The sequence below is a fragment of the Melopsittacus undulatus genome, chromosome 9 (genome assembly GCF_012275295.1).
Source record: "Melopsittacus undulatus isolate bMelUnd1 chromosome 9, bMelUnd1.mat.Z, whole genome shotgun sequence".
NCBI lineage: Eukaryota > Metazoa > Chordata > Aves > Psittaciformes > Psittaculidae > Melopsittacus > Melopsittacus undulatus.
Genome location: NC_047535.1, coordinates 16,176,850 through 16,204,763, shown reverse-complemented (window position 1 = coordinate 16,204,763; position 27,914 = coordinate 16,176,850). Strand labels below are relative to the sequence as shown.

Sequence of the window (27,914 nt, the reverse complement as noted above, 5' to 3'; positions counted from 1 at the left end):
ATCAACATTGCTACACTGACTTCAGTGGCAGCACATTGATCTCCACCAGCTAAAGCTCTGGGCCCTAGTGGGCAATTAGGTTTCTATTATATGCTAATTTAAATAATGTACCACAGAACATTTGCTGTACAATAAAGCCAGTCTGCATTCTTCTGTGGAGAAGGACAAGCATTTGCTGAGGCACGATGAGAGTTACGGATTCTGGTTTCAAAGAGCAGGATGAAGTTTCGGTATAAACTACTCCTCATAATAACATTTTTAATCCTGCAATTACTCATACTATACTACTTTAGGAAGCCTGTAATTATTTGGTAAGGTCTTACCAATGTCTAGTCTAGATCATAATTGCTAACACTGCCTCCTTCAAAGGAGTTAGTGACCATGTTAAAATCTGTTTTTTGTTAGGTTTCTACTACATAGAATGGCTCTGCTATAATGTTACAATCTGTATTCAGTGGAGAAGGAAAACCAAACTGATTTATGTCCCAAGCTTGAGCCTTTGAGCAAAGCCCAGCAAAAAAAATCAACAAATACATCAATCCCACACACGTTTCTTTTGAGGTTACAGAGATGGCTGGGTTGGAACTGGGATGGTGGCTGCAGCTCACACAGGCTGTGTGTTCTCCCAACAAAAGCCTGTGGGCCTGAGGACCACTGTGACACCTGCTCTCTGCCCCAGCGGGGTCAGAACATGAAAAAGCATAAAAGTAGGGGCACCAGGTTCAGCTACAAAGACAACAGAAGAGATTCTCGGGATCACAGGCAGCTCAGGTGAACAGATACCACCCGGTGTAAAACAATGTGAACAGCAGTTGTTAAAAACAATGTTTTGGTCTCTTCTGTAGCATTTTCCTAGTTTCAGTATCTTTTTAAATGCCATGGGCACCCTTCTCCCAGACTTAGTCACAAACAACCAAGTTGTTTGCATGACAGGGTCCCTTCTTAAAGTTTTCTGGATTTCTGACGTAGTCAGGTTGAGGGCACTATTACACAGTTACAGCCCCTCCTGTGCTGCAGTCCTTCAAGTAAGACAGGAGGATTCAATAAGTGCTCTGTTTTGAAACCTGAAGCCCACCTCAGCATAGGAGCTGGAAGCTCTCCAAATGCCCCTTCCAAAAGAGGGATCATCAAAACAGGGGCTTCTTTCCATTTGTATAATTCTCACATGCAAGTCACAGCAGGAAGCTCCTGGAGATAACTGAAGACTAACACACATGCAGTTCCAACCTGTTTTCTATGGAACCACTCAAAGGAGAAAGGTCAACATGGTGCAAGGTGAGATGTGCCATTAAGCTGCAACACTTCTGTAATTCCCTTTATAAATGTACTTATCCTGGTAATAGTGCTCTTCTCTGGTTGCATTTGTAACTCCTCAGTAGTTGAATTTCAAACAGAAAAAGCTCATAGAATCAACTATTTCTAATGACAGCAGCCACACAAGAAAAACTCGCCATGCAGGGGAAGGTGTAAAATGTCACCACAGCAAGAACTCACCCAAAGTTTCCCCCACGCTCTGGACTTCTCAGCTGCCCCAGCACTGGGCTTTGGGTGGGCTCTTAACGACATGGGGAAAACTCAAAGCATGCACTCTGCACTAGAAAGAAGGAAGAAACTAGAAGTGATCTGGGATAAGGTTTTGATGAACTCGACCCCACAAGGTCCACAAGAATTTCAGATAGCAGCGACCCCCAGTCACTGAAGGGAGCTGGCCTCCCCTCTCTTCCCCTCCACAGCTGCCCTGACAGAGCCAAAGGAGGGAAGGACTCAGGCTGAAGCTGTTCTGTGAGGGATTAACTTTAACCTGCATCAGTTTCCCGAGTTAATTCCCCATGTGACTGTGGTGATGCTGCTTGTGCTCCTGCGAGGGAGGGTGCATTTCTTTGGCAATGCTAGCTTAGGGGAGGTTAAAATACTCACAGAACTGAACTGTTAGCCTGCTAAATCAGTAAGAAGAGATGATCTGGGGTAGCAGGCAGAAGGACAGGGAACATAGGGTTGGTTTTCCAAGAAACAGAATAGTTTATGAATAAGTAATTGGTTTCTATGTCTAGTATTGCTGTGAAACTTAAGCAAGTCACTTAGTTGATGTGTCAATTCCTCAGCTGTGAAATGAGGACAGCGCTTCCTTACATCACCAGAGTGTTGTAAGTTGAAAATTAATGGCTGAGGCAGTTGGACACTCTGGTGCTGAAGACCAAGTCAGTGCCTAGCTACAGGAGCTGAGTGATTAGTGACAGGGAGGGGCTAAGGAATCAACGTATTAGTTTTGGTGGACTATTTCCTTAGAGGAAAGAGTGCTACTTACTTGATTGCAAGGAATTGAAAGAGCTCTCTGTAGCTCCCTCGTGGGTGGACACCTGAACAATTAAATAGCTATGACCTAATTTTAGTCAGAAACCTTATGTCACAAGGAATTTACAGGGAGGCGTCCTCTGCATGTGCAAAAATAATTGCACTATGGAAGGATAGTTGACCAATGAGTTAATATAGCTGTACAAAATTTAGGGACAGACAGCATCCCATTCTCCTTCCCCATATTCCCAATTCCAAAAAGACTGTAATAGACACAACTGCGTAATACACATCATCATAGGATTAGGATTAAAAGCAACTCTGTGAACACACTGCTTCCAGCATCAGAATGATGGGATCAGTTGAAGGAAGTTCACAGAAACAGAGACAGAAGAGTGGCAGGTAACATTATGATCAGATCTCACCTTCTGTGTGATAGACACAGTGGAGTGTCACCCAGTGGGATTTGTATGATGCCCATACCCACCAGTGACAGTAGAAGACACTTCTTTTTGAAGTGCCATTATTACACACAGAGACATCATGTGATAGGAAACACATCCCAGTTCCCAAAGAAGTTTGTTTTTGTCACAGTCAGAACCCATCCTTTCCTTCTGGCTGAATTTTCTTGCCTTGTTTCAGAGGAATATGGGAAACATTTCTTCCTCTCAGGCTAACAGGAGGTTTGCTCCTGCGGGACTGGGAAGATCTGATCCAAGTCCCTGTGCCATCACAGGGATTGTGTGAGTGAGCTGGGGCAGGTCAGAGAACTACCACAGAGTTATGCATGCATCCAACTGCTGTGAGATATGTACATCTAACAAGAAGTTAAATGATTAAATAGCTGTATGGAGCTAGGCACGTGCCTTTCTGTAATTCAGTTTATACCTGTAGAACATCAGGATTGGAGGCTTCCTACCTGTGAGGATCCATTAAATACTGTATTGTGCTTGGATACATCAATAGAAATAGAAGGCATGCAAATACTTAAATAGGTAACTAGTGTTTCAAGTCTTATTGAGCTTATTATGTCTCAAGAGCTTATTATGTCCTTGCTAGATTAAAGAGCACATATTCAAAAAACAAACACAAACGTAAAGAAAATAAGACTCTTCCAAAGAAAACTTTAAAGTTGAAACATCAACCTCAGGTTTTTAGCTCCTACTTACATTGTGTGACATTGGGCTGACATTCTAAAAATCCCTGGGAAGGGATAACAGTGAAATTCCCTTTTCTGGGTCCTCTGAGCCAGGGAATCAGCCCTAAGTAATCATTCTGAGGCTGTATCACTGGGTTTAATAAAAATGACAAAAAAAGTGCCAGTGGAAAGTGAAAATCCTGCACTACCTGGACTGGTACCGAGGGCCACAGCAGGCTGAAATCTCTGGCAGCTTGCAATTAAAATTGCCAGGAATGCAGAAGCATTATTGGCCTTCCAAAGCAGATCCTTCCAGTTCTATGGACAGAGTGAAGCACCCTGTAAATTGCACCCAAGACTCAAGTCCTCAGTGTTGCATCTGCTTTTGTTCAACTTCTTATTTTCTAAAGTCTTGTGGTTAAGCAATGAAATGTGAATCTGTTGATTCCTGGCTATGACACAGGCTTCTTGTGTGGCCCAAGCCAAGTCTCTGAAGCTATACTTCAGTCCCCTACTTGTAAAACAGGTAAAACATATCCCTCAGTGATGCTTTATGCATAAATTAACTTGTGGAGGCTGGTTTTTCAAATAGTTCACTAATTAACATTATAGACATCCCTATAGATAAAGAGATTGTCGGAGGGCTCTGTCTGGCAGCCCTGGCCCAGGGAAAGAAGAACACATTCCAGAAGCCATGATAGGATCTGCAGACAATTCAAAAAAGCCAAGTTCCCTCAATTCCACAAAGTTATTTCTTTTAAGGATGTGTATTTCTTTGTATGGATTTCATACAATGCCGAGCATCTATGTTTAGTTTTATTTGCAATGAAATGCCACTAGCAATTTTCAGCACAACTCATATGTATTATCTTAACAAGATTTTACTGGAGAAATTCTGAAACATTTAAGTCGGGAGCAAGGAGTTTAACAGTGGACACCCCATTTGACACAAATATACAAGCTTGCTGAAGAATGCAAAGACAGCTCTCCCAAAGCCATGTCAATTAACATGTATTTTCAGATGTAAGCTCAACAGGGGAGATAATGTATTTCCCTGTGTTTATACAGTGCCTAGTATCTAGTTTGTGCTCAGAATGTGCAATAAAGTCCACAAGTAACTTAATTTTCTACTTTTCATAAACCAGTACAGTATCTAAGCACAATACTTAAGTACCAAAGTAAATAACACAGTTTTCATATTAGAATGACTGGAAATAGAAGAGAACGGAACACTACTAATCCTTGTTCTGCCTACACTGACAAAAGAGGCTAAACCAGGAAGACTAAACCACGAATCTCAGCTTTTTCATTTTCTTCTTTAGAAGATACAGGATAGAACTTAACAGGTCTGCAGGCTTCACTATCAAGTGATTTACTTAACCTTAAAGTTATCAAGCCCTTAAACTCATCTAGTTTTTCCCACACACATCAATTCAAATAGCCAATACTGAAAGATACAAACTAAGTCTGCAATTATGGTTTTCAGGAGTCAATGAAAAGTGACTGTATGAAGTAGGAGCTGAAACAGGCTTTCAAAGAGCAGCTGAACTTGTGACAGAAGTTTCTCCGTGGCTCACATACTGAGTATATCTAGTTTTCTTTGAAACAAAGCAGCTTCCTGATTACAGGAGCTAAATAATCATTTCTGCCTTTTATTTTAAGACCATAATCCACCACTGGAAAATAGATTTGCCACTGCTGCTGTGCACCAGTGAATTCACTTGCTTCATTTTCAGTGTAACAACAATACCAGCTCACTAGAAGGCAAATGCCTGAGCAGAAAGAGCAGCAGATGACAATCCTCAGAACACAGGTAACAAACTGTAACTTCTGAGGCTCTCAGCCCAAGCTCGAAGGAACTTCACCTTTGTTTGTCTTGCGCTGGCTCACGGGTGATGTAATTAAGCCATCAAAAGCTCTGTTGCAACATTAATGACATTCAAAATCAGCATGCACAAAAATTGTTATTAAGTTTATTTACAAAAATAAATCACTGTGATTTCATGACCAAATACTCAACACCACTGCTCTTCTAAGACCTGTATTCAACTCCACATTGTGTGCAGTGCTATATAGGGAAGGAGGGCCCGTTTGCTCCTTCATGCACCTGTCGCAAAGCAGACAACACAGAGCTACAAAGGTGACCAGGGCTTCCCCTCACACAGTCCCATGGGTGGGACTGTGCCATCACTATGCTTTGGTGCAGTCCAGTCTGCTTACAACGTACTCCCATCGAGTGTAGTTTACCATCTTTACCCAGGAAAGAACAGCAGTTATTCCTTAGGAAATAAAACCACCGCAATACAACAACTTCCAAGTATTTGGAATCACTTTTTTATGTGACTATATGCTCCTTACTGTAAGAAACTACACATGCCACTGCTGAATTAGACTATCCATTTATAGAATATTCACCAGTAGGGCACTATAGTATTTTGCTAGTGATGGTGCAGCTCATTCCTCCCAGTAAGGCAGCAATAATAACCTTGGAAACCATACAGCTATTCTGCACTTGCCTCAGCGAGCTTTGTGATGGGGACCTTTTTGACCAGTATACCCTACCCTGCAAATGGAGGCAGCGGAAAAGAGCCAAATACCTATTCCAGGCAGAAACTACAGTAATAATCCAGAATAACAGGGCAGACAGACCTCTTCTATGTGTGAATGCCTGGGAGAGAGGAGTTGGAAAACAAGCACTACCAGCCTCAGCTGCAATTTTCATCTTTGCCCTTAAAATCTAAAGTCTTCCCAAAACTGAAGAGAGCAGTTTAATGGAGCCTATGCAAACTAAGGATTACTAGCCCCTTATCTGATGTCAGTGATCCTCTAAAATTAGGTGTTACCCAGGAAGAGCAGTGGGAAGGTGCAGGGCTTGCCACTCCTAGGTGGTACCCGTCTTAAATACATTCCCACGGTTTTTCACTTTGCCAGAGAAGTAAACGAGGTGAGGGCAGCAGTGATTCCCTGGGGAAGCTGTGACCCATCAGTTGCAGCTCCTACCATCTTGTGCAGGATCCTGCCCTTCCCCAGCCTCCCCCAAGCCCTAAGGCTGCCATGGTGTCCCCTGCAGCAGGAGGATGCCCAGCTCAGGGGGGGGAAGGCTGGCAGCAGCTCTCCCAAGAGGTAGGAAAAAGCAAGGCATAAGCAGTGACTCACAGCTCTGTATGATTTACTGCTGGGCACTGTTCCCAAATGTGTTAATAAAGTTGCAGCCAAACAAATGCACATCCCTTAGGTCTCGTCTTTGTTCCAGCATGGCCAAGACAATTGAGTATTATTTTCAAGTAAAACAAGGATGGGATTCCAGACTATATTCTTACCACAATTAATATCTATGTTTCACCGTTCTACTTCACAGCATTGCCAACCCTTGAGTATTTCACTGCAAAAAGTACAAAACAAGAAAGAAGCAAGCACGCATATGGGCACAGAAGACTTCTAACAAGTAAGTTTGAGCTGTCCTATTTGGGTTTTAGTTTATCTTCAGTAATTTCAGGTGTAAAAGACAACAGATGGAAGCACTCTTTAATCATCACATTCAACTGAAGCAAGATGCAGGTAAAATCAGTTAACTCCATGTCAGTCAGCAAACAGCTTCAACAGTTCATGGCAAAGCTCTTCTTGGAGGTCTCCTGGAAACTGAGAAACAGAGGGAAGGGAAGAGAGGGCAAAGAACTGTCTGAATTGAGACATTTATTGGATTAGCAAGGAAGCTCTGGAGAAGTAGGGATCAAGCATAAAAAAACCCAACTGCGACAGGTTTCAGAAGCAGCCCTCTTAGGTTTCACATTCCGGCTAGTGACAAAGAGACATATTTCCATCTAGTGTGAGCTCTGTGCAAGCAGATGCTCCTTTTAGCTTTAATTAGCATTTAAAAAGAAGCTATATTCACACTTTGACTTCCGATACAGCTTTGAATCATGAGAGACATGATAGCTAAATATGAAGTGTCTGGTGGCACACACATTTCACAGGTCAGGTCTATGAGGGAGAGAAGCAATAGAGCCATTAGAAGTCCAAGGAAGCCCAAGGGAATGCTGCAGTTTGCAGGATATACTTCCCTGATATTACCCACAGGAAGTTTCTGAAGTGCATCTGGAGATTCCTTGGTTTCAGAAACTAGATAAGCTATGGGTTAGATGCATGGAATTCCAATAGATTTCCAAGCTATACCCAGAAATGAAAACAACAGGGATGTTATTAAATGACAGCTAAGAATCAGCTATATCCATCCATTTCCAAAAACTAGAGCTAGACAAAGGGAGAAGGGAGGACAGAGGGCAGAAACACCCCATAAAATGCATAATTTTAGAAGAGAAGGCATTTTCCAATGAGAATTATGCTTTTCATGTATGAGTAGGAAATACACATCACCATGAGGCAAGCATTGGTGAAGAAACCACGAATTCATGAGAACTGGCAAGTGTTTCCCCAGACTGTTCAAGACATTCATAACTGATTGATTTATCCAGTAGATTTATTAAACGCAGCAATTTTATAGCCCACTAGCCACCCATGAGAGCTCCACCACCTCAACTTCCATTCACTCTTCCCAGAAGAGTACAGTAGTGAATACAAAGGCACACCTTACTACACACAGACCAGTTCACCCATGCTTCTAGAACACGGACCTCAAAAATCATCATCTCTGCCTCATCCTCTTTTACTTTCTAATTTTGTGGATGTTTTATAATGTACATAATACATATAAATGCAGATCAAATAATTGACCCTGTTCCAAGGATCTTTGAAATACAGAACTGTATGTTCTTCTGTGCTTTCCTTTCTCTTTACTATTTAGTTCCAAAACTTGATGACCAGCTCACTTCACTGTAATTCTGGCTTTGTATACCCCATGTGATGTAGTTATGACTCCTGTGTTTTAGAAAACACTTTGTTTAACAATAATTCCATGCAGCTTCTTTTGCTTCATGCAATTTTACTAGGCAATCTATAAGCAAGGCAGAGTTTTCATTAACACCCTCCTGAAAACCAGCCTGTGGATGATTTGGTATTAATCACACCGGTAACCAGAACAGTTTGCGTGTGTTTGGGGAGCTCATGATACAACAATAAATGTATTAGATACTACAGCAGATTGGCATGGTAATTCTGCATCTCTCCTCCAGCACCATGTATCTGAGAGCAGCAGTTTCTCTCCAAGTAAAACAATGAATAAGAACAAAGAAAGCTTCCTGAGCATGTCAGTGAGCATCAGCTGGTGTCCCTGGCACAGGCTGCCAAATGGGAGTGATAAAGTCAGAAATGCTTCATGGGGCAGTGGGGAAAGCATGGCTTTAGAGACCACGGGTGAATGTTAGTAGATGGAAGGACAATTAAAGCCTATCTGGAGAGATGGCTTCTTCCAGTTGTCACAGCTCTCTGGTGTGCTTGGAACTATTCCAGGAGGCCACTAAGGAACAGAGATCTCTTGAAGAACTGAGCAAGTAGTGTTAGAAAGGTAAAGCATAGAGGTGTCCTAGCAGGCTCTACCTTTCATGATATGAAACAGCTGGCTATAAAGGGCCTAAAACGTATAGTTGTGTTGTTACCCCTCACTACACTGATAAAGAGATTAAACAAAGCCCTGACAGTTTGCTTTCAAAAGAGGGTAAAAGAAGAACACAAGAAAGTGAATTAGAGATGAAGAACGTTAACATGAAGGAGAAGAAATGAAAGTAATGAAATGAAAGAAATGAGAAACTAGACAGCAAAGGAAAGAGGATCAGGCAATTATACTGCACTACAGCAAGATGACAGTTCTGCATGCAGCCTACTGTGATCCCAGGGTGATGCGAATTCCAAGCAGGAAAATTCTTATATCCACCTAAATGGGACAGCCAGAATGGAACGATAAAGATGGAAATGGCAGAAATACCACACTCCAATCTAAAAATATATACACTACTTCCTTCCCAATCTGCCTGTGGGAAACCACAATCAGCAATGCTCAGGTTTATTATTTCATCTCTCAAACTCATGGGAAAAGAAAACTAAATAGGAATCCTACTAATAAAGGGTAATGAGCAAACTGCAAAAACAGCATTAAAATCCACTGTGTTTTGGTTGCATCTAGATTTGGTCTGATCATAAGCTTCAAAAGATATATATATATATAAGAAGTCAAAGCTGTAACATCTCTTTCCTGCTTTAAGTTGCTTGAATGCAGCAAACCAATTATTCCATCAGAAGAAATTTACCTTGAAAATTTACAATCTGACAAGAATTAATGGATTTACAAGTTGGGGTTTTTCTGCACAAACTAGCAGGCTCACTGCACAGCCAGATCTTACTGCAAAGCCAAAGACCTTAACATGATAAAAGCAAAAAGCATTAAGCGTATCAATGCCTGTTCAAAATGAACTGTCTCCGCAGTATAGCAATGCATTATCTAGCTTCTGTTCACACTTCTTTGATTAAAAAACCAACCACCAACCCAACAAACCACTCGCTCTTCATAGCTTAAGAGGAGCAAAAGCCTTTTCACAAAACCATTCTGTTGTCACTTTTATATAGGGTTAGTTGATGCCTTCCCCCTCCTTTTTTCAATGAGTTAAATATAATTAATAACTTCAAAATGGAATTAGTTCAACAGCATTTGGCTGAAAGCATTTATTTGTAAGAATCCAGTTATAAATCATAACTCAAAGGCATATTGTAAAGAAATTTACTTCACTGAAAATTCAAATTGCAGTCTTCTATATAAAAGTGGTATTAAAGCTTAGACATCAGTACAGTCAACATAAATTCTTATTGTAACAGGCATGGATAAACATGAATTTTGGCTCAGCAAGTTCACTTTGGCTGTCAATACTCTGAAACAGATACAAGCCTTAGTAAGCCTTTCATTCAAAAGGCCATCATTGTACCAACTGAAATAGAACGGCTCGAGTATCAAAGAGGAGTTCTCCCCCACTTTCATGGCATTACTTCTATAAGACACCAATTGATCTACAGCCCTTGGAAGAAAACAGCTCGCTTCCCTCTCCTGGATAAAAGTCAGTGCAGTTTTTTCATCCATCACAGCCTTCCAGCATCAAAATACACCTCCTGCATCAACTTAAAACAAGAAAAACCCTGCACACCACAAAGCCATTACATGACATGTCAATATACTTTGTCTGACAGATTCACTATATAAAAAAGAACAACCTGGTTTTATTTGGGAAACAAAAAAAAAATTGTTTAAAGCAGTCAGTAAGAAAGAAATCAGGAAAAAGAAGAGAGAACTTCCACAGATTTACCTATAGCTGATGTTATTCTGAGGTGTTCTTGAGCTACATGAAGAACACATGGACAGCTTCCTGAACCCAGCAAGTCAAACATTACCTTCATAGAATCATGGAGTCATAGGAAGGTTTGGGTTGAAAGGACCTTAAAGCCGGTTCCAACCCCCCACAATAGGCAGGGACACCTTCCACTAGAGCAGGTTGCTCAAAACCCCATCCAACCTGGACTTGAACACTGACAGGGATGGAGCACTCACAACTTCCTTGGGCACCCTGTGCCAGTGCCTCAGCACCTTCACAGTAAGGAATTTCTTCCTAAACAGCCAAGTGCAAAGCTCTCTCCCTGGCAAAGACAAGAGCAGCTCTGCAGCCAGCACAGTGGCCAGGAGTTGCCGTTTCTAACAGCAGCTATGGAAGAAGGTGCAGGAGCTGGGCCTTGCACAGGGACAATAAGGTAAAGGTGAGGCTTGCCCAGCAGCAGAGCAGGCCCCAGCTCAGGCAGTTATCACAGGTCTGAATTTTGACAGATTTAAGGCTTTTGGCAGCTTACTATCAGCTCGTTTGGAAAAGACCTGTGCACCCAGGCAGCCAACAGCATCCTGGCCTGTATCAGCACCAGTCTGGCCAGCAGGGGCAGGGCAGTGATTGTGGCCCTGTATTGGGCACTAGTGAGGCTGCACCTTGAATCCTGTGTTCAGTTCTGGACCCCTCACTACATGACAGACCTTGAGGTGCTGGAGCAGGTCCAGAGAAGGGCAATGGAGCTGGTGCAGGGCCTGGAGCACAGGTGTGATGGGGAATGGCTGAGGGACCTGGGAGGGTTTAGTCTGGAGAAGAGAAGGCTCAGGGGAGACCTTACTGCTCCCTAAAACTGCCTGACAGGAGGATGGAACCAGGAGGGGACTGTTCTCTGCTCCCAAGGAACAAGGAACAGGACAAGAGAAAACGGCCTCACCTGTGACAGGGGTGGTTTGGTTAGGGTTAGGGTATTAGGATATTAGGAAAGAAGTCTTCCCCAAAGGGTGGTCAGGCATTGGAAAAGGCTGCCCAGGGTAGTGGTGGAATCACCATCCCTGGAAGTGTTCACAAATCATGTATGTGAGGCCCGCAGTGCCATGGGTTAGTGATGGACTTAGCAGCGCTGGGCAATGGTTGGACTCAATGATCTTAAAGATCTTTTCATGAAGAAAGGTTGGTTCTATAAGTTTATGACATGAAAGGCGTAACTGTGACTGTTACAGGCTGTTCAGGAGTCTAAAGAGCCATTGGTGATACGTCCTGTGCCCACTGCTCTGTGGCGGATTCCAGCCCACTTCTTTCCACTCCCGCCACAAAGCCTGTTTCTGATGGCTTTTGCAGGGTGAAGTTTCACCAGTACATTCATGGTGCATGGCTGCCTGGAACAGCTCATTTCAGATGGCAGCAGGACAGAGCATCATACCTTCTAAATTGGAGGTTATTTTTCTCAACTAGGGCTATTTATGCAATGTCCTGAGATTCAACAAAATGCCAGACTAACTGCTGGTTACCTAAGAACTAATGACATTCACAACATCTAGCAGTGTCTGATAAATTGTGTAACCAAATTAATTTACCCTCTCTGACATTAAACCCAGTTATTGTTAACAAACAATGCCTTAAAATATTTAGGTGGGTTCTTTAATTCAACTAAACAATGTACTTGGAGCTACTGCAATGGCAATAGCCGGAGGTAAACACAGACATGCTTAATTTCATTCCTTCAGTGCTACAGGAATTTTCTCTTTAAGAATAGAGGGCTTTGGTTTCTTTTTGTGTTTTATTACTATATGCTATTTTGCCCTGAATAACAACATAGTATTTAGACTCAACTTCTGTTTATTGCATGGGAATGCTTTTTATTCTTCCAGGCCATGCTAAATCATCTTGGATTAGGTTGTTCAAAGACCTGATCTTACCATTAGAAGAATATCATTCTGAGGAGTAGCAATAAGCACAGCTACAGTGAGACCCCCAAATTCCTTACTGGCACATTTTAAAGGAGGGATAGTTCTTCCACAATACTCTCAGGAAGGCACTGAGGAGAACCAGCTCAGCCTGCCTGCACTCAGTGACAGTAACCACTCACACATGCAAGGCACATCACGCAGCCATCTCAGTTCATGTGAAGAGGAATACCAACAGGATCTGGAGGCCTGCAGCAGCTCTGCCATGGAGCCAGGCTGAGAGAGCTGGGCTGGTTCAGTCTGGAAAAGAGAAGGCTCCTTAAAGGGAGACCTTAGAGCAGCTCCAGTGCCTAAAGTGGGACTAAAAATAACCTGGAGAGTGGCTTTGGACAAGACCCCCTAGGAACAGGCCAAGGGGAATGGCTTTAACCTGCCAGAGGGGAGATTGAGATGAGCTTTTAGGCAGAAGCTCTTCCCTGTGAGGGTGCTGAGGCGCTGGCACAGGGTGCCCAGAGAAGCTGTGGCTGTCCCATCCCTGGCAGTGTTCAAGGCCAGGTTGGACACAGGGGCTTGGAGCAAGCTGCTCTAGTGGAAGGGGGTTGGGAATGGATAAGCTTTTAGTTCTCTTCCAAGCCAAACCATTCTGTGATCTGCCACACCAACCTCATGGCCACTTGTTATGATCCAAGCTAAAGGATGACTTCTTCCTTTACATAAGTCTTTGGGATGACAATTGAGTTTTGAGAAGAATTGTAAAAGTGTAACAGAGAGTAGAGATTTCCCCCACTACTCTAACGTAATTTATGAGCATTCAAACTGCCTGGGACATGACAATGGTTTCAAAAGGAAAAAATTAGAAGGTACTTAAACCTAAATGAATTTCAAAACTGCTTTCTACTGACATTGTTTACAATGGGCTTAATTATTTACAGGAAGAAACCATCCTATTGTAGAGCTGCCTGAATTTTTGAACAACCAGTAAAGGGAATAAAAACAAAAATCTTGTTTGTAAAGCACCGGATTAGCAGCAAGCAATCTGGGTTTTGTCTCCCTGCATAAATCTCTTAGATAGCTAGATCAAAGTAGTCCTTTGTGAAACAGACACTTCGCTGAGATTTTTGGAGACGCAGAACATTTTCCAAAGTGAAACAGTTTTGGTATCCAGCTTAATACAACTTTGACAGCATTTTCTGAAAACTGGAATTAATTACAGTTAAATTTAATTCTTCTCCCACATTACATTGGGTGATTACATTTGAAGTCATGCTATGTAATTTCAATTATTAAGGTGCTTTTACGCTAGAAGTAGATAAGAGTCCTCAAAAACTGTAAAACTTCCACCAATGAAAATGTGCTTGCCTAACAAAAACTTACCCCAATTGGGAAATAACGCCTTAGCCAATGTGCAGCAGTGCTCCTCCTGGGAGACGGGGAGCTGTATGCCAGCTTTAGACATTCTCCTACAACTTTAGGGTCCAAGGAGACCAACTGTACCTCTAAGGATGTTGCCCATTCAGAACCCTCATTCACATATTGAGAGATCCCACCCACTGCTAACACAAAATCTGAACTGAGCACAGTTGCCACATCGCTAATAACACAGCCACAACCCAAGAGAAGAAGTCAAGCTATACAACCCCTCATTACTTTTTGTTGGCAACTTCCCAAGACATTTTTCAGTTAATTTCAGTGATGGGGAGAGGGGAAGTATTGAAGGATTTCATTTTGGGATCTTCATTGTAAGCACTGCTGGCAGCTCTCCCTCTGCACGCGTGTACACACACTCTCTGAAATAACAAGCTATTAACATGACAGTTCAGGTATTTTAAAGGTGGGAAAACCAGTCTCTAAAGAGTTCATTGTTGTTTGGGCTTTTTTAATTCAAAAGTAAACTCTTTCAAATGTTCTTTCCATTTAGCATATAAATTGAATCCATTTGGTTAGTCTTTCTAAAATGTAAAGCTCTTGTCTCTTCCAAACACACCCCATGCCAGCTAGCAGGCCAAGACTTGACATACCTGAGTGAGGAAGCCTCCACCTTCTTTCAACAGCACAGTACAAACACATCTGCTGTCAATTCCTCATAGCAAGGTAAACACACAACCACTGCATTTACCTGAGAGCAACGGTCACTATTTATCACTAATTATTATAATTTCCTGAGAAAAGGCTTGATTTCAGTGTGTTGAGCATCCTCAGCTCTCCCCAATGGCCTTGTGTGCACAACTGAGCAGTGCTGTTAGGACTCAGGCATGTTGCAATGTCTAGGCAAAGCCACTTAGCTCATAAAGCTCTTCAAGTGCAGCTCATTTCTCCCCATCAAGAAGGTAAGGCAACAGATACAGAAATGGGCCTACTTAAAAATAGCTGTGTTATATTTTTCTCCAAACAGAAAAATTTGAACCTATTTTCTTTGTAACAAACACCTTCCTCAAATCACCAAGAATTAACTTTTCCGAAACTCCAGGAGCTCCTTCTTCCTCTTTGGCCACTGCGACCTACCTCAGTACATGTACTGTGCCTTGACAGAATTCTTTCTACAGGTAATGGTATAGCAATGGACAGCAGCAGCAAATTTGATACGAGTTTTAAACATAAACATATTTCCAGAAGAATAATTAATTCCCATACCATCACACCCACCTCTCTACATACACAACTACTGCATCTCCTTGCAGGAACTTTACAGAAGGCCCTGACTTTTCCACAGAGATAATTACAGACTATGTGCTAACAATTATTTTTAGGTCTCAAGGCAAGACAAACATGGCACAAATCAGTGATCCATTTCACATCTCAAGCAACAACTTCAAATGTATTTAAAGCACAGTATTAGCAAAAGGAGCATTTTAACAACACTTAACCTGATACGGTTTTAAAAATACAAGACTATATTCTAGGGAACTATCAGAAGATCATCTTGAAGGTGGCAGGTAATATTGCGACCAGTAATATCAAAAGTGTTTACATCTGTTTCACTAGCAGAAGAAGGTGCTAAGCACAAGCCTGAGCCTTCAGAATTCCACTTGCCCTGGCCTTCAGGAGCGCTTTGTGTCCTTCTTCCAGGCAAATGCTGGTCTCTCCTGAGGTGCCCAATTTGTTATTTCAAGACTTGATGTCATTATGTAATTCCCAGCAGTGCTTCTTAGCCTTTCACATCCTGACTCTGTTTACTGATGCACTGCTTCCGTAAGTGTAGTAGCACATCAATTAATTATACAGTAGTATGCCTAAGCAGGTTTCCCTTGGGTTTTTGCAGAAACCCTTTGTATTTCCTAATTATTCCATGAGATTGCAACTATTTTTATTACTGCAATAAAAGAAACAAGAGTCTGCTGGCAAGACTGTCTCCATACAGGGTGAAACTGGTACTAAAACCATTGAGCCAAGCACACTTGAACTTTGGAGAATTCAGATTTACTCTGGATTAACATTTTTATGTATCATGTAAGCCACCAGAACATACAGACAAAAAACATACAAATGAAGAAGAAAGATTGGAACTGAAGAACTGAGGTGACCTACTTTACATTTCATACTAAAGTAGATACATTCAGATAAATATCAGTCTCCACTGCCTCCAACACAATGGTACCACCAGTTGGCCAACAGCATCCCAACAACTTTCTGTGATCAGTTTCTCCTGCCCTGACCTGTTGTGAAAGAGGACACAGGCTCTAGCTACCCAAGACCACCTTTCTTTAGTTCTAAGACAGACATCCACAAACTCTCTCAATTTAAGGAAGAATTCATGATTAAAAAGCAAACAAAAATAAACCAATCAATCAACCAACCCCCTACAAGCCGGAATAAACTACTTTAAGTCTGAATCAGCAAAAACACATCCAGCTTCCACACTATGCTCAGAAAAAGCAGTAAAAAAAACCCAAATCAGTTTGGTATGCCACACCTGGTCAGATTTTTAACTCAATAGTGTCTTCTATTAGGAGGGGTCATAATCAAAAATACAAATAGCTGTTAAAAGTGTTATCCTCAGGGACTCATAGAAGAGTTATGTTGGAAAGCACCTCTGGAGATTCTGTGGTGTAGCCCCTGCTCAAAGCAGGGTCAACTACAGCTCAGGGTTGCATCCACTTGAGGTTTGAGTATCTCCAAGACCTGAGACTCCTCAACCTCTTTGGGCAACACGATACAGTGTTTGACCACAGGCATAATAATAACTAAAAAAAGTTAAACCCAATGTAGACATTTAGCTCTCATTTATACATTTTATATATCTTTTGCCCATCCTCAACAGTGTCACACACGAACTTCTGTCACCCGTGTCTATACACTTGAGCCACAGCGCTCCCAGCAGAGCAGCACTGTGAACATTGCCTCAGCTCAGACACTCTTACCCAATAACACTGGCAAGCCTGGATTTGGAGACACTGCTTTAAATCTTACTCTTACCTATTCCCCAAATCAGAAATGAAGATGTGCCAGAGATAATTTCCACGTTATGAAAGCAGCTCTCTCTAGCATTCCACAGGGACATGTCTGAAAAGCTGAACTGTATCTCTATACAGTTTCTTTTGCCCTGTATTTCTTCTTTGATGTACAAATGTGCTACAGACTAAGTGGTGATCTCTTTGATGTTGAACTTTTATACTTTATTGCAACTAGCACACTTACAAGAGGAGCTGCCAGTCATTTTCCCTTCTAAACATTCACATTTCATGAGGCACTTGCTTTATGAGTCAGATTTCTTAGTAACTTGTTTTCAGAATTTCCACAAGAATGGTGCTACTCTTCTGGAATAACTTGATTAAAACCCAAGACCCAATCAGGTTTTTCAAGCATTACAAATTAATACCAGCGTTAGCTAATGTATCTGAATGTATTTAACACAGGATAATTACCTACTCAAGTAGGCATTTCCTAAGTTTCTTCTAAACAGCTCAGGCCGGTGCCTGGACTCTGGCAGTGACAAGGAGTAGTTGCATTGGGAACAATAGAAAGCCAAGGCAAGCAGATGTTGGTACATCTCTGGCTCCTGTGCCAGCCTGCAGCAGCTCACAGTTCAGGGGCTTCCAGAGCCAGAGGCAGCCTCTGCAGAACAGCTTTTCATAATGCAGAGTGTACACATGACATTTTAGACTGACAATACCGAGGTAGATTAAATTACAAAGTTAGTTACTTTTGTGACAAAACACTAATCAATGTTGGCAGGAATAACGCTATAAAGTGCATATTTACCACCGGGGCATGCTTGAGCTGCCAGTGTGAGACACACAAAGGAGTTTTCATTCTGAAGCACTCTTACAAGGGCTTTTAAATCAACCCTAACAGCACAAATTCTTCAGAGTGAGATTTTTGCCACTCAAAAGGTCTCTGCTTTACAGTGACCTTTATGTTTGGCTGGTTATCCCTTCTCTAAGTATAAACACAGGGGTTGAGAGGGAAAACATCAGAAGAAAATTAGAGTACTTTGGAACAGCAACAGGAAGGAGGGAATGTTTCCCCATCCTGAGCTTTAGGTTTCCACAACACAATCAGTACTGCTACTGATGCCCCTCTCTAAGCCAGCTAACTTAAAGCTGCATAGTCAGTGTAGCAGCCAGAGAAATGAACTACTTTGTACATTTTATTGTTAAAGTTTAAGATTTTAAATTGAGGAAACCACATTATAGCTTATTTGTTTGTAGCAAAAGAGAAAAAGAACCCAAAATTGAACAAATTTGCTGCAGATATTGTTTCCCCTTTTTCAAAAGTATCTAGCAGCTCAGTGACAAAAAGCATGTTAAGAGGAAGACATCCTCAAAGGAGGGAGCACTCCAGGCATGCCGGGTGCTGCAACTCACCCTCCTGGCTTGGACCTGCAGTTATTCCCAGAGATACCAGTAGATTTAGAAGAGATTTGGTTAATTAAGAAGAAATCCTTCCCTATGAGGCCCTGGCACAGGTTGCCCAAGAAGCTGTGGCTGCCCCATCCCTGGCAGTGTTCAATACCAGGCTGTACAGAGCCTTGGGTGACATGGTCTAGTGTGTGGTGTCCCTGCGCACGGCAGGGGGTTTGGAACTGGATGATCTTAACGTCCTTTCCAATCCAAACCATTCTGTGATTCTATGATTTGCTGATAATTAGAGACTGCAGTAGAAATACCATAAACATCCCATCCTGAGGATCTTTTCAGACCCAGACAAAATTTAGCTCTCAGCATGCACCCAAATTCTGTTATGCAGTAAAATAACCCACCAAGAAAAAGGCAAGGGTGAAATATTGCTTGTGTGACTGAGAGTTTTCACACAGAGTTTCCACCAAAGGATCCTGTACAGGAGGCAGGAGAGAGGATTTTGATCCTCCTTGATCAGGAAAATCAATCCCTTGACTGCTCCAGCCCAGATCTTTTCCATGCTCCTGGCTGCCAGGATGCTGCCAACTGCTGCTGGTTTTCCTGCTATCATCAGGGAGCATCTGAGGAGGGAGGAATGCTCATAGGCCATTTAGAAGGCGCCTATGTATATGAGGTTTCTCAAATGAAGCATCTCTGGCTCTTTAATTAACCTGTCTGGTTTTCTTCATTATCTGTTGATACAAGAATCCATCCAGCAGTTACAAACATCTTTATGTACTCACATTTTAAGCAAATACTTCTTTTAATTCAAGAACGCACCCACGGTACAAGAAAAACTCTACCCGAAGTTGCACACAATGCACCTCTGTCAATCTAACAATTGCAGGGAGCGTCCTTTTGAGAGAAACCAAAACTAAGTGTAAGCTCAGCTACTTCAACAATCACCAACAACCTGCCCCTCTTACGTGGTGTGACCCTGCAGCAACAGGGGCAAACACACCTCCAGCACTCCAGAGTGCTCCAGCCTGCCAAACAGTAGCTTCACTCACATTTGTATTCACCAAAACTGGTTAGTAACTTAACATCAGCTTGCAGACATTTCTACAGTGAACTGGAAGGAGCTAGTACAAGGAGGGGACAAGCCAGTGGCAATCTACAAGAAGCGGTTTTCTGCAGTGCAAAAGATGTATTTATTAATTCCCACATTGAACTTGAAGGAATCACTATAGGTTTACTAGAAAATGTGTATTTTCCCACAGCAAATACTCTGCCAAATTGAACACAAAGATTAACTCATTAATTTAGCTGAATGGAAAAACGCACCCATAATGAGTAACATTACAGTTGATGCAGGAAGAGAGCAGCTACTGCTGCTCCTGTCAAGTAGTAGAACAATTTATACCATCCAACTCTAAGTCAGAACTGAAGCATGCAAATGTCTGTGTACAGAAAGGGAACTCCAAATGTTCTGATCACCAGGGATAGCTTTTCATTAGCTTTCTACACTCTACCTAGACGAAGAGCTTCAGGCAAAGAGCACCTAGGGCTTAGAGAGAATTTAACCTTCTCTTGGGGTGAGAAGATGATAAATGACACTTTCAGTCATATCCTATTAGGCACGGGACCAGGCAGAGGAGGCTGGACAAGAGTCAGGTAAACACAGGCTCACATCAGTTTCAGGCATGCTCAATGCGTGGTATGGGATCAACTCCCAGGAGCCTTGGCAATCTCATGAAAGGTGCCACATGCAATGAGAACTTGATTTCCTATTGGATCATGTAAACTGCACTAGGTCTTACACAGCAAATGACACTTGAAGGGAGAAAATTGCTGAGCCAATCCCAACTTCCCTGGGGTCTGGAGAAAGAGGTGGAAATTCAGTATCACAAACACATGCCCAAGCACAGCTGTGTCCCCTTTCAAAATGCAGTGGAGACTGAAAACCTGAGGCCCTGCACACAACCCTATCCCCACTGCTCCAATTCTGAAACCCTGGCAGGCAGGAACACGGCCCATGTTACTGTCAGCCAGACAAAACTCCAGCTTGAGGTCACTTAAGTTTTAAAGAACACTCTGGCCAACCCTCTGTCACAGAGCATCTGTCTGCGTAAAGATTTAATGTCACTTTTCCACCTCCTCATTTGGGAATGATCAACTTCTTCTGAAGTGCATAAATAGAGAGTCATGCAGTTGGCTTTATGAAGCTCCTTGTCCCAGGTTGCAATGGCAATAAATAGCCCAGTATTTCAAAGAACACAAACATTACTCAATAATTACGTGGCTGATACCCTATAAGTATGCTGACTATTCTATTTGCATTGTTCATAAGTGAAGAGGTTAGACTTATTTACATCCAAGTAGCTTTAATTAAGCTTTGAGATAAATGCTCTTAAAATGAAAGCTGAGATGATTATACCTCTCTCAACACTGATTTTAGCCCAGATGGCTGTGTACCTGGCATGACAAAAGGCCCAAAGGCTGGAACCACACAAACACAGAAGAGCCACAAGCTATGGGTCCTGCATCACTCCCAACCACACAAAAAAGAAAACAAAAATGCAGTGAAATTGTGACCTTGCTGAAGCCAAATGTTTAAGTGTAGTGGAGCCAAGCTGCATGTACAGAGCAGCAGCAGCAGCAGTGCAGGCTCACACTAAGGGGAACTGCACCCAGCCACATTCACTAACAGCAGTGAATCAATGGGCTATGTTTGATGGTGAGGCACACCGCCACAGTGCCATGGAAGCCCCACACTTCTTTGGGAGGACTCTTGCACTTGTGAGAGTTTTAAATGCCAGAGACGCACACCATACTGTATTCGAGGAGTGCAAGGAGAAATAGCACCTCAGAGACTGTAACTGCTTGGCTGGGAACAGCTCCAGCTTTGTGTTTCTAAGCTGTACACAGGCACACAGCAGGAGGTGGTAGGGTGCAAGACAGAAGCCCAAACCATCACATGACTCGGCTCAGGTTTTCATGGATACCTGTTCACTCCTGTCAGTATGAATGCTTCACCTGCCCCTGACACCAACGAGGAAAAGGGAAGCAATGCTAGTCTAGTTACATCCTCCCACAAGCATGGAAGCTGTGTGGACACCAGTGGAGCCGGGGCACGGTGAGGGGCTCTCCCCAGCACACTGCCTTCTCAGACTCCATCAGCATGCTCCCCACCGCAGCCAGCCCCGCACTGAATTGAGAAGCAGCACAGCATCCCTGAGTCACTCCCTGCTCCTCTCAACAAGAGGTGCAGGTACCCGGGAAGCAGCCAGTGTCTGCCCCCTGCTCGCAGCCTGGGTTCTGCAGCACTTCCGAGAGCCTCGAGCGAGAAAAGGGGGGGGGGGGGAAAAAGGCCACCAAAACCAGGCACAAACCCCTGTGTAAATTCAAGCCTTTGCTAACCACAGGCACTGCTCCCTCCCAAACAGCATGAAACATAACAAGAAAGTCCATCTGCCAGGCCCCTTAACAAGGCTTTCTGCTTCAACTTTTTAGTCTGTGGGTATTTGAGGCTCTTTTTTCATCCAGCAAGCAGAGGTCTGCACTGTACAGTCACCTTTATCTCACGACATACCTATTCTGGGAGGACAGAACCCTCCCACCCCTGTTAATCCTTATTGCAAAGAAGAGAAAAGAATAATCTTCAAGAGGGAACAAGAAGGATAGGATACATTCTGCCCCATTAGTTGTTTGCATATCCTTTAGATATCAGTCCACAAGGAAAAGACAGATCATAAAAGGAGAGAATTACCGCTTGCTTGATCTCTGGAGTTATCAGCTTTAATTGCAAACTACAGCTTACAGATAAATACAACAAAGATGCATATTCATTTTTTCCCTCTCACTGCAAATGAAACAAACCCTAAGAGAAATCATTCTACAAACCTAGAACACCTTACCTCATTGGAATGCAAATAAACCAAAAACCAACACGCAGCATCTCAACTTCCTCCAATGCTAGATAGAGAACTGCAAAGTCAGGCCAAGTTGCATGCATCAACTCAGGAGAGACAAAAAGACTTGCCAGTTTTGATTTAGTATGTATAGTTTAGAAACAAATACAGCAATTTAGGATTGTTGTGTAGCACAGATGAAATACTAACAATGCCAGTAATTAGTATATGATAGTGATCATTTCTATACTGCACTTCAGGCAGGAGAAGCAGGAAAGATGATTTAAAACCCCTTAAGGTTAAAATGAAGTGCTACATCATCCCAGGAAAAAAAAAAACACAACCCAACAACCAAACAAGCAAGGCTCTCTATAATAGGGAATGAGTAAAGAAAACAGCTCTTTCTTATACACGCTGGGGAATACTTGATATAAAGAGTACTCAGTTCTTGACAGAGGGCTCTAGACACTACTTTCTAAACTAATCAATGCCAAAGCAAACACTCACCTCTCCACTGCAGAGCCAAGCTGCAAAGCTGCAGGCCATGACCTTGCATCACACTGAACCAGCTACATCTCCTCCTGCCCCCCCCCCCCATCATCTCACTGAATAAAACCTGAAGACATTTCCTATTTCTGCAAAACCCTCACCCCAGACACCAGTGAAGCCTAACTACCCTTCTCTATGGCCTTTTTCCTTCAAGGAGGTTTTACCTGTCAAGGGTACAGAAGTCCTTGCACAGTGTCCACAGACCACTTCCACCAAAACCACCAGTTTTGCCCCAATTATTTAGAATTATCTTAGAAAAATTACTGTAATAAGTATATTGTAATAGTAATAATAATGTAAAAAGACTGTAATAATAATGAGCATATTGCCAAACCAGCTGGAACAGGCTCACCCTTTTAGCTAAGCAAGAGCTGCACCTAAATGTAAAGGGCTTGATCTAGTGAGATGTTCAGCACCCACAGTTTTCGCTGACTTAGAGGACATAAAAATTTTCCATACTTGAAAGGAGTGTCCCCAACTGAGACTTGTACAGAGCATGCAACCACCTTTGATTATCACCGGGTGAGACATAAAGACAGGTTTCCTCTTCTTTTACTTGCAAATCTTGAGTCTTTCAAAGGGACTGAAAAGTGCATTTCAGAAATAAACCTCAAACCAATCTTATCCTCTGAATGTGATGCAACAAATGTCTCAGGGACAAGAAAGTCATTCAGATCAGTCTTATGAAATTAAAGCAGCGAGAAAACAGTCTTTCAGCTAGCAATTCCAAAGGCCAGATGCTGTTAATATTTAGTCAACACAAATTCTGTACCAGGGTTTTTGCTAAATTTGATGTAGCTTTCAACAGTGCCAACACTGAAGGCAAATTTAAACCCATTTCACTTTGTAAAGTAACTTCTTTTTTAAACCTATGGCGAGATATTTTTCCATAGCCAGTTGTTTACCGGTGAAAAACAAAGTAACTACCAAGGTGCTGGCAGGCTGGTGCCAAGCTGCATGACACAAACCATGGCAAAAGGTCAGGCTTGATGGGCTCCGAGCAGGCACCCGCAGGAAACGGCACTGCAGAAATCCTGGCCGGCTCTGCACAGCCTGGGTCCAGTGAGCCAGAGCAGGGAGGTGGCTGCAAAGCAAGCGCTGCAGCTCACAGCGGGGGAAACCCTGCTCTGCTGCGGGATCTAACAACCAGGTGCACTAATAAGGAAACCAAGAGAGTCTGTTCCCTTAAATAGGTACTTTTAAACGGTTGACTTTTCATTCAGAGACTGCATCAGTTGGAAAACAGGCTGTGCTTCCCACAGTCCAAGCACAGAGCCCCAAAGCAAAACAACCTGCCTTACAAACAAGTAACAACTGATTCTGCTTGTCTGGTCAACCCTCCAAAAAAGTAGCAGCGTTGCTGATGTCCACACTGCAAAAGTCAGGATTGGTATCTTAAATTCTAATTTAAGAGTAAATACACCCAGGCAGAAAAAGCTTAGAAAATTTACACCTACTTCCCCACCAATCTCCATCTAGAAATATCCATATAAAGGACAGTAAAACTATTGCTAGGTTGATTTTCATACTTTCTAAACTCATCACTAGACTGACTGCTTCTGTCCAGGTCTTATGACAGTACAGAACAAGCACTGCAGCTCTCACCAATGCTGAGCTCACGCATCCCTGCCCCTCTGCAACACAGGCACCATAAAATCATAAAATAACATACTTTTGAAGGTAGCTCCCTCCACCTTGGGCTCACTTCCAGTAATGTACTGGCATGACAATCAAATCTATGTTTCTACTCTGGCGCAGAGTATTTGATCACCAATTCAGAGCACTTACTACTATTCTCCTTAAGGCAACCCTGAAGATTCTGCCAGTGGAGACTCTCACAGGAATAAGCTTTGTACTAGCGAATATGCTAACAAAATGATCGGATTTCTTTGTAAACTTTTACTGGTAAGGACACGAATTTGCACTCTGCCTTCAAATCTATCAGCTGGTTAACTAGCCTGCATGTGCTACAGACCCACAACAGTTAATAAAGTTAAAGCACCCAAACATTCAGTCATTATAACTTCGATGCTTCACCACTGCCTATTTTCTTAGAAATAGATACAACACCTCCCCTTCCTCTCTGCCTGAAACCAGAAAGCTGCATTTCTTCTCACGCAGCCTGTCTTAAGGGCACATCCAGCCTCTTCATTGAGCCAGTCTGCTTTCTAGCTCTAAGTACACCAATGCAGCTACCCGTGTGCTGACAGCTGGCCAACATTTTTACTCACTCAAGCCTCTCTATAATCTGGAAATCTAAGGACTTACCAAAATGAAAGCAAGCCCCCAGAACAGTATGATGCATGGAAAAAAAAAAACCTGCAAATTTATTTCACTTTGTACCAATTTGGGCCCCCTGAACAGCAACAGAAAAGGAATCAATACTCTTCTTTTTCACTTAAAAAAAACCCTTAAGTAATCCAATACAGAAATCTGTAACATCCTGTGTTTTCCTGCAGATCATAATTTTCTTCATTTTAACTTCAGAAGTGTAAAAGATCAGAAGAGCCAAAAGATGCCACCACAGCTCTGAGAACAAATAAAATATTTCGTTCATCATTTTATGCTGCTCCCTTGTCCCTTTGAGCTCATAGAAAGCTGCATTCCCCATGCTACTTGTCTACTTCTCTCAAACTACAACCCTGGACTATGGATTTATTATCTGATGGCAGGCAGAGGACACTTTAAAACAAACAACACCACACTTCCTCCAGCTGAACCCTGTCCAGCAAATTAGAGAAAGGATAAGAGACCAAGAAAGTTGTTCAATGCACTAGAAAACTAAGTAGGATGAAACAGGAATGCAATGTACTGCACCTGTACTCAGTAAAACAGATGGACCCAAGCATTTTTATAACAGAGCCCTTAGGAATTAGACTTTAAAACCCAAAAGCTGGGCTCTGCCAAGATATTACATTAGTGTGGAAATGGGTTTGAAAGTCCCAAAAGAGTAAAAAAAGAAAAGCTATTATTTTCACGTTGAACTGATGAAATCCGAAGTGCCCTGCCTTACCCTTCCCCTGAGCATACAAGGCACCCACCCCTCGCCACAGTTTCAATTTGTAGACTTTCCTCCCTTTATTTGTTGTTTATTTGCTTTCATGGCTCTAACAGGCCTATGAGGGATATCCTGAGAAATTCTTACTGGAACACGTGGAATCCTGACTGGTAAAATATCCATGTCGCTCGCACCTCACAAACCACATTTCTTTTGTTACAGATGCTAGTATCTGAATCAACCCGATTACATTTTCTTGCCAAATACGTTCAGCATGGCTAATAATTAATGAACACAGCACTTTGCTTTTTGTCCACAGAGGCTTTTCTCCCAGAAAAAGAAACCTCGCCACTGAAAATTCCCGTGTCTGCTACAGGGGCACATTACCTGCTGCTCCCGCAAAGTGGGGAGGCAGAGGGCACCAGGCTCTGCCTGAAGCACAAATCAATCTTCTCTTTCAAAGTATTTTTCTTCCTTTTCATTTAAAAAAAGAAATAAATTTTACCAACAAAACCCCAAACATATTTTAAAGGGTACAGATTTAGTATTTTAGAGGGGATCATTAAATCCAGGCATCCACAGTAATACTCTTTAGATCACTGTGAAAGATTGCTGTATTTAAATAAAATGGTTATGGCCTTTCGATCTTTTAAGAGCTCTAACTTAAAAACCGCACAGTGCAAAGTTCTATTGCGGATCTGGTTTTATTGAGCAGCCGGGCAGACGAAAAACACACCTCTTTACTCTGGATTTCTCACCTAAATCTTGGTTTGTCTCTCCCCGGTCTGACCCTGCCCCTCGACAAGGGCTCGGCAAGCTGAGAAAACCCCAGCTTTAAGAAAAGAACCAAAATCTCTGAGTAGCTCCGATTCCTTCTTTTACTCCAAAGTCTTTGCAAAACGAGCAGCTGTCTCTTAAGATGACATTTTAGCCCCACCGGTACCTACAGGATGCTGCACGTTCCTTTCCCCTTTACTGAAGACAGATTTCACAGCACGGATTTTCTACACGGGTGTACGGAGGGCTCAGACAGCTCCTCTCCACGTTAATAATCACCTCTCGCTCCGAAGAGCCGCAGCCGCAGATAAGCTATCTCTTACCCTCCAACAGTGTAAAGTGCAGCGGCTCCGCGGGCTGGTTACTGCTCCGCTCCCCGCCGCCGTCCCGGGCGGGCGCTGCCCGGCGCTCACGGCAAGGACCGAGTCCTCCTGCCGCTTCGAGAGCTCCCGCGGCACCCGCATCGACACCTCCAGGGGCAGCACAGACCCCCGGCCCGGGGCTCCCGCAGGCCCCGGGGCCGAGCGGTGCCACCGGCGCACGGAGCGGAGAGGCCACGGAGCGCGGCAACTCCAGCCGGCCCCGCAGCTCCCGGGCCGGGCTGCACTCCCCGCCTTCCCCTCGGCTCGGCTCCCGCGGGCAGCTCCTACCTTTCATCGCGGCGAGCACAAAACACATCATTTGTCAGGGGCGAAGCGGCGGGGAGCAGAGCGGAGCGTGGCGGGCAGGGAGGCGGGAGGGGAGGCGGTCCGGGCCCTCGGCGTGAAGCACCGCCACCGCCTCAGCAGCAGCCGCCGCCGGCCGCCAGCCCAGAGCCGCGCCGCGCCGCCATCCCCCGGCCCATATGAGGCTCCATGTGACCCGCTGACATCAGGCCGGCCCCGGCCCCCCGCCTTGTTTACACCGCCCGCTCCCTCCCTCCGCTCCCGCCCCTGCCGGCGCCGGGGGGCGGGCGGTCACGGGGCGAGTCCGGCCCAGCCCAGCGCGGCAGCACCAGCACCGCCCCTGCCTCAGGCGCGGGGCCCTGCGCTCCGCCGCCGCTCACAGCTCGGCCCGGCGCGGGGATACCCGGCCCCGCACCCGGCCGGGAGCACCGAGCGCGGTGGCTGCGGGTCGGCCGAACGAACTGAGGACGAACGGAAGGGGAAGGCTGGGCTGTGGGTCCGTAACGGCGCTTGTGAGACCGAGCATCGCTTCTGCCGGCAACACCAACAGCGCCCGTCCCCTATTGTCCCGGCCCCTCTGATGAAGTTCAGCCCCCTTTCCCCCAGGGATTTGTAAGTGTTGTTTTAAGTAAGAAATAACCGTGCTGAAGCTA

General features: G+C 43.6%; 1 protein-coding gene across 2 annotated transcripts in view; it reads right to left on the bottom strand.

Moving 5' to 3' along the window:
- Window positions 1-27,394, bottom strand: part of RORA (RAR related orphan receptor A) — a 71,383-nt gene extending 43,989 nt beyond the window's left edge. For both annotated transcript variants that reach the window (XM_031045931.2, XM_031045932.2), the window contains exon 1: window positions 27,247-27,394. In XM_031045931.2, coding sequence (XP_030901791.1) covers window positions 27,247-27,277 — 31 coding nt within the window. In that variant the 5' untranslated portion in view covers window positions 27,278-27,394. The remainder of the gene's footprint in view (window positions 1-27,246) is intronic.
- Between the last annotated feature and the right edge of the window lie 520 nt (window positions 27,395-27,914).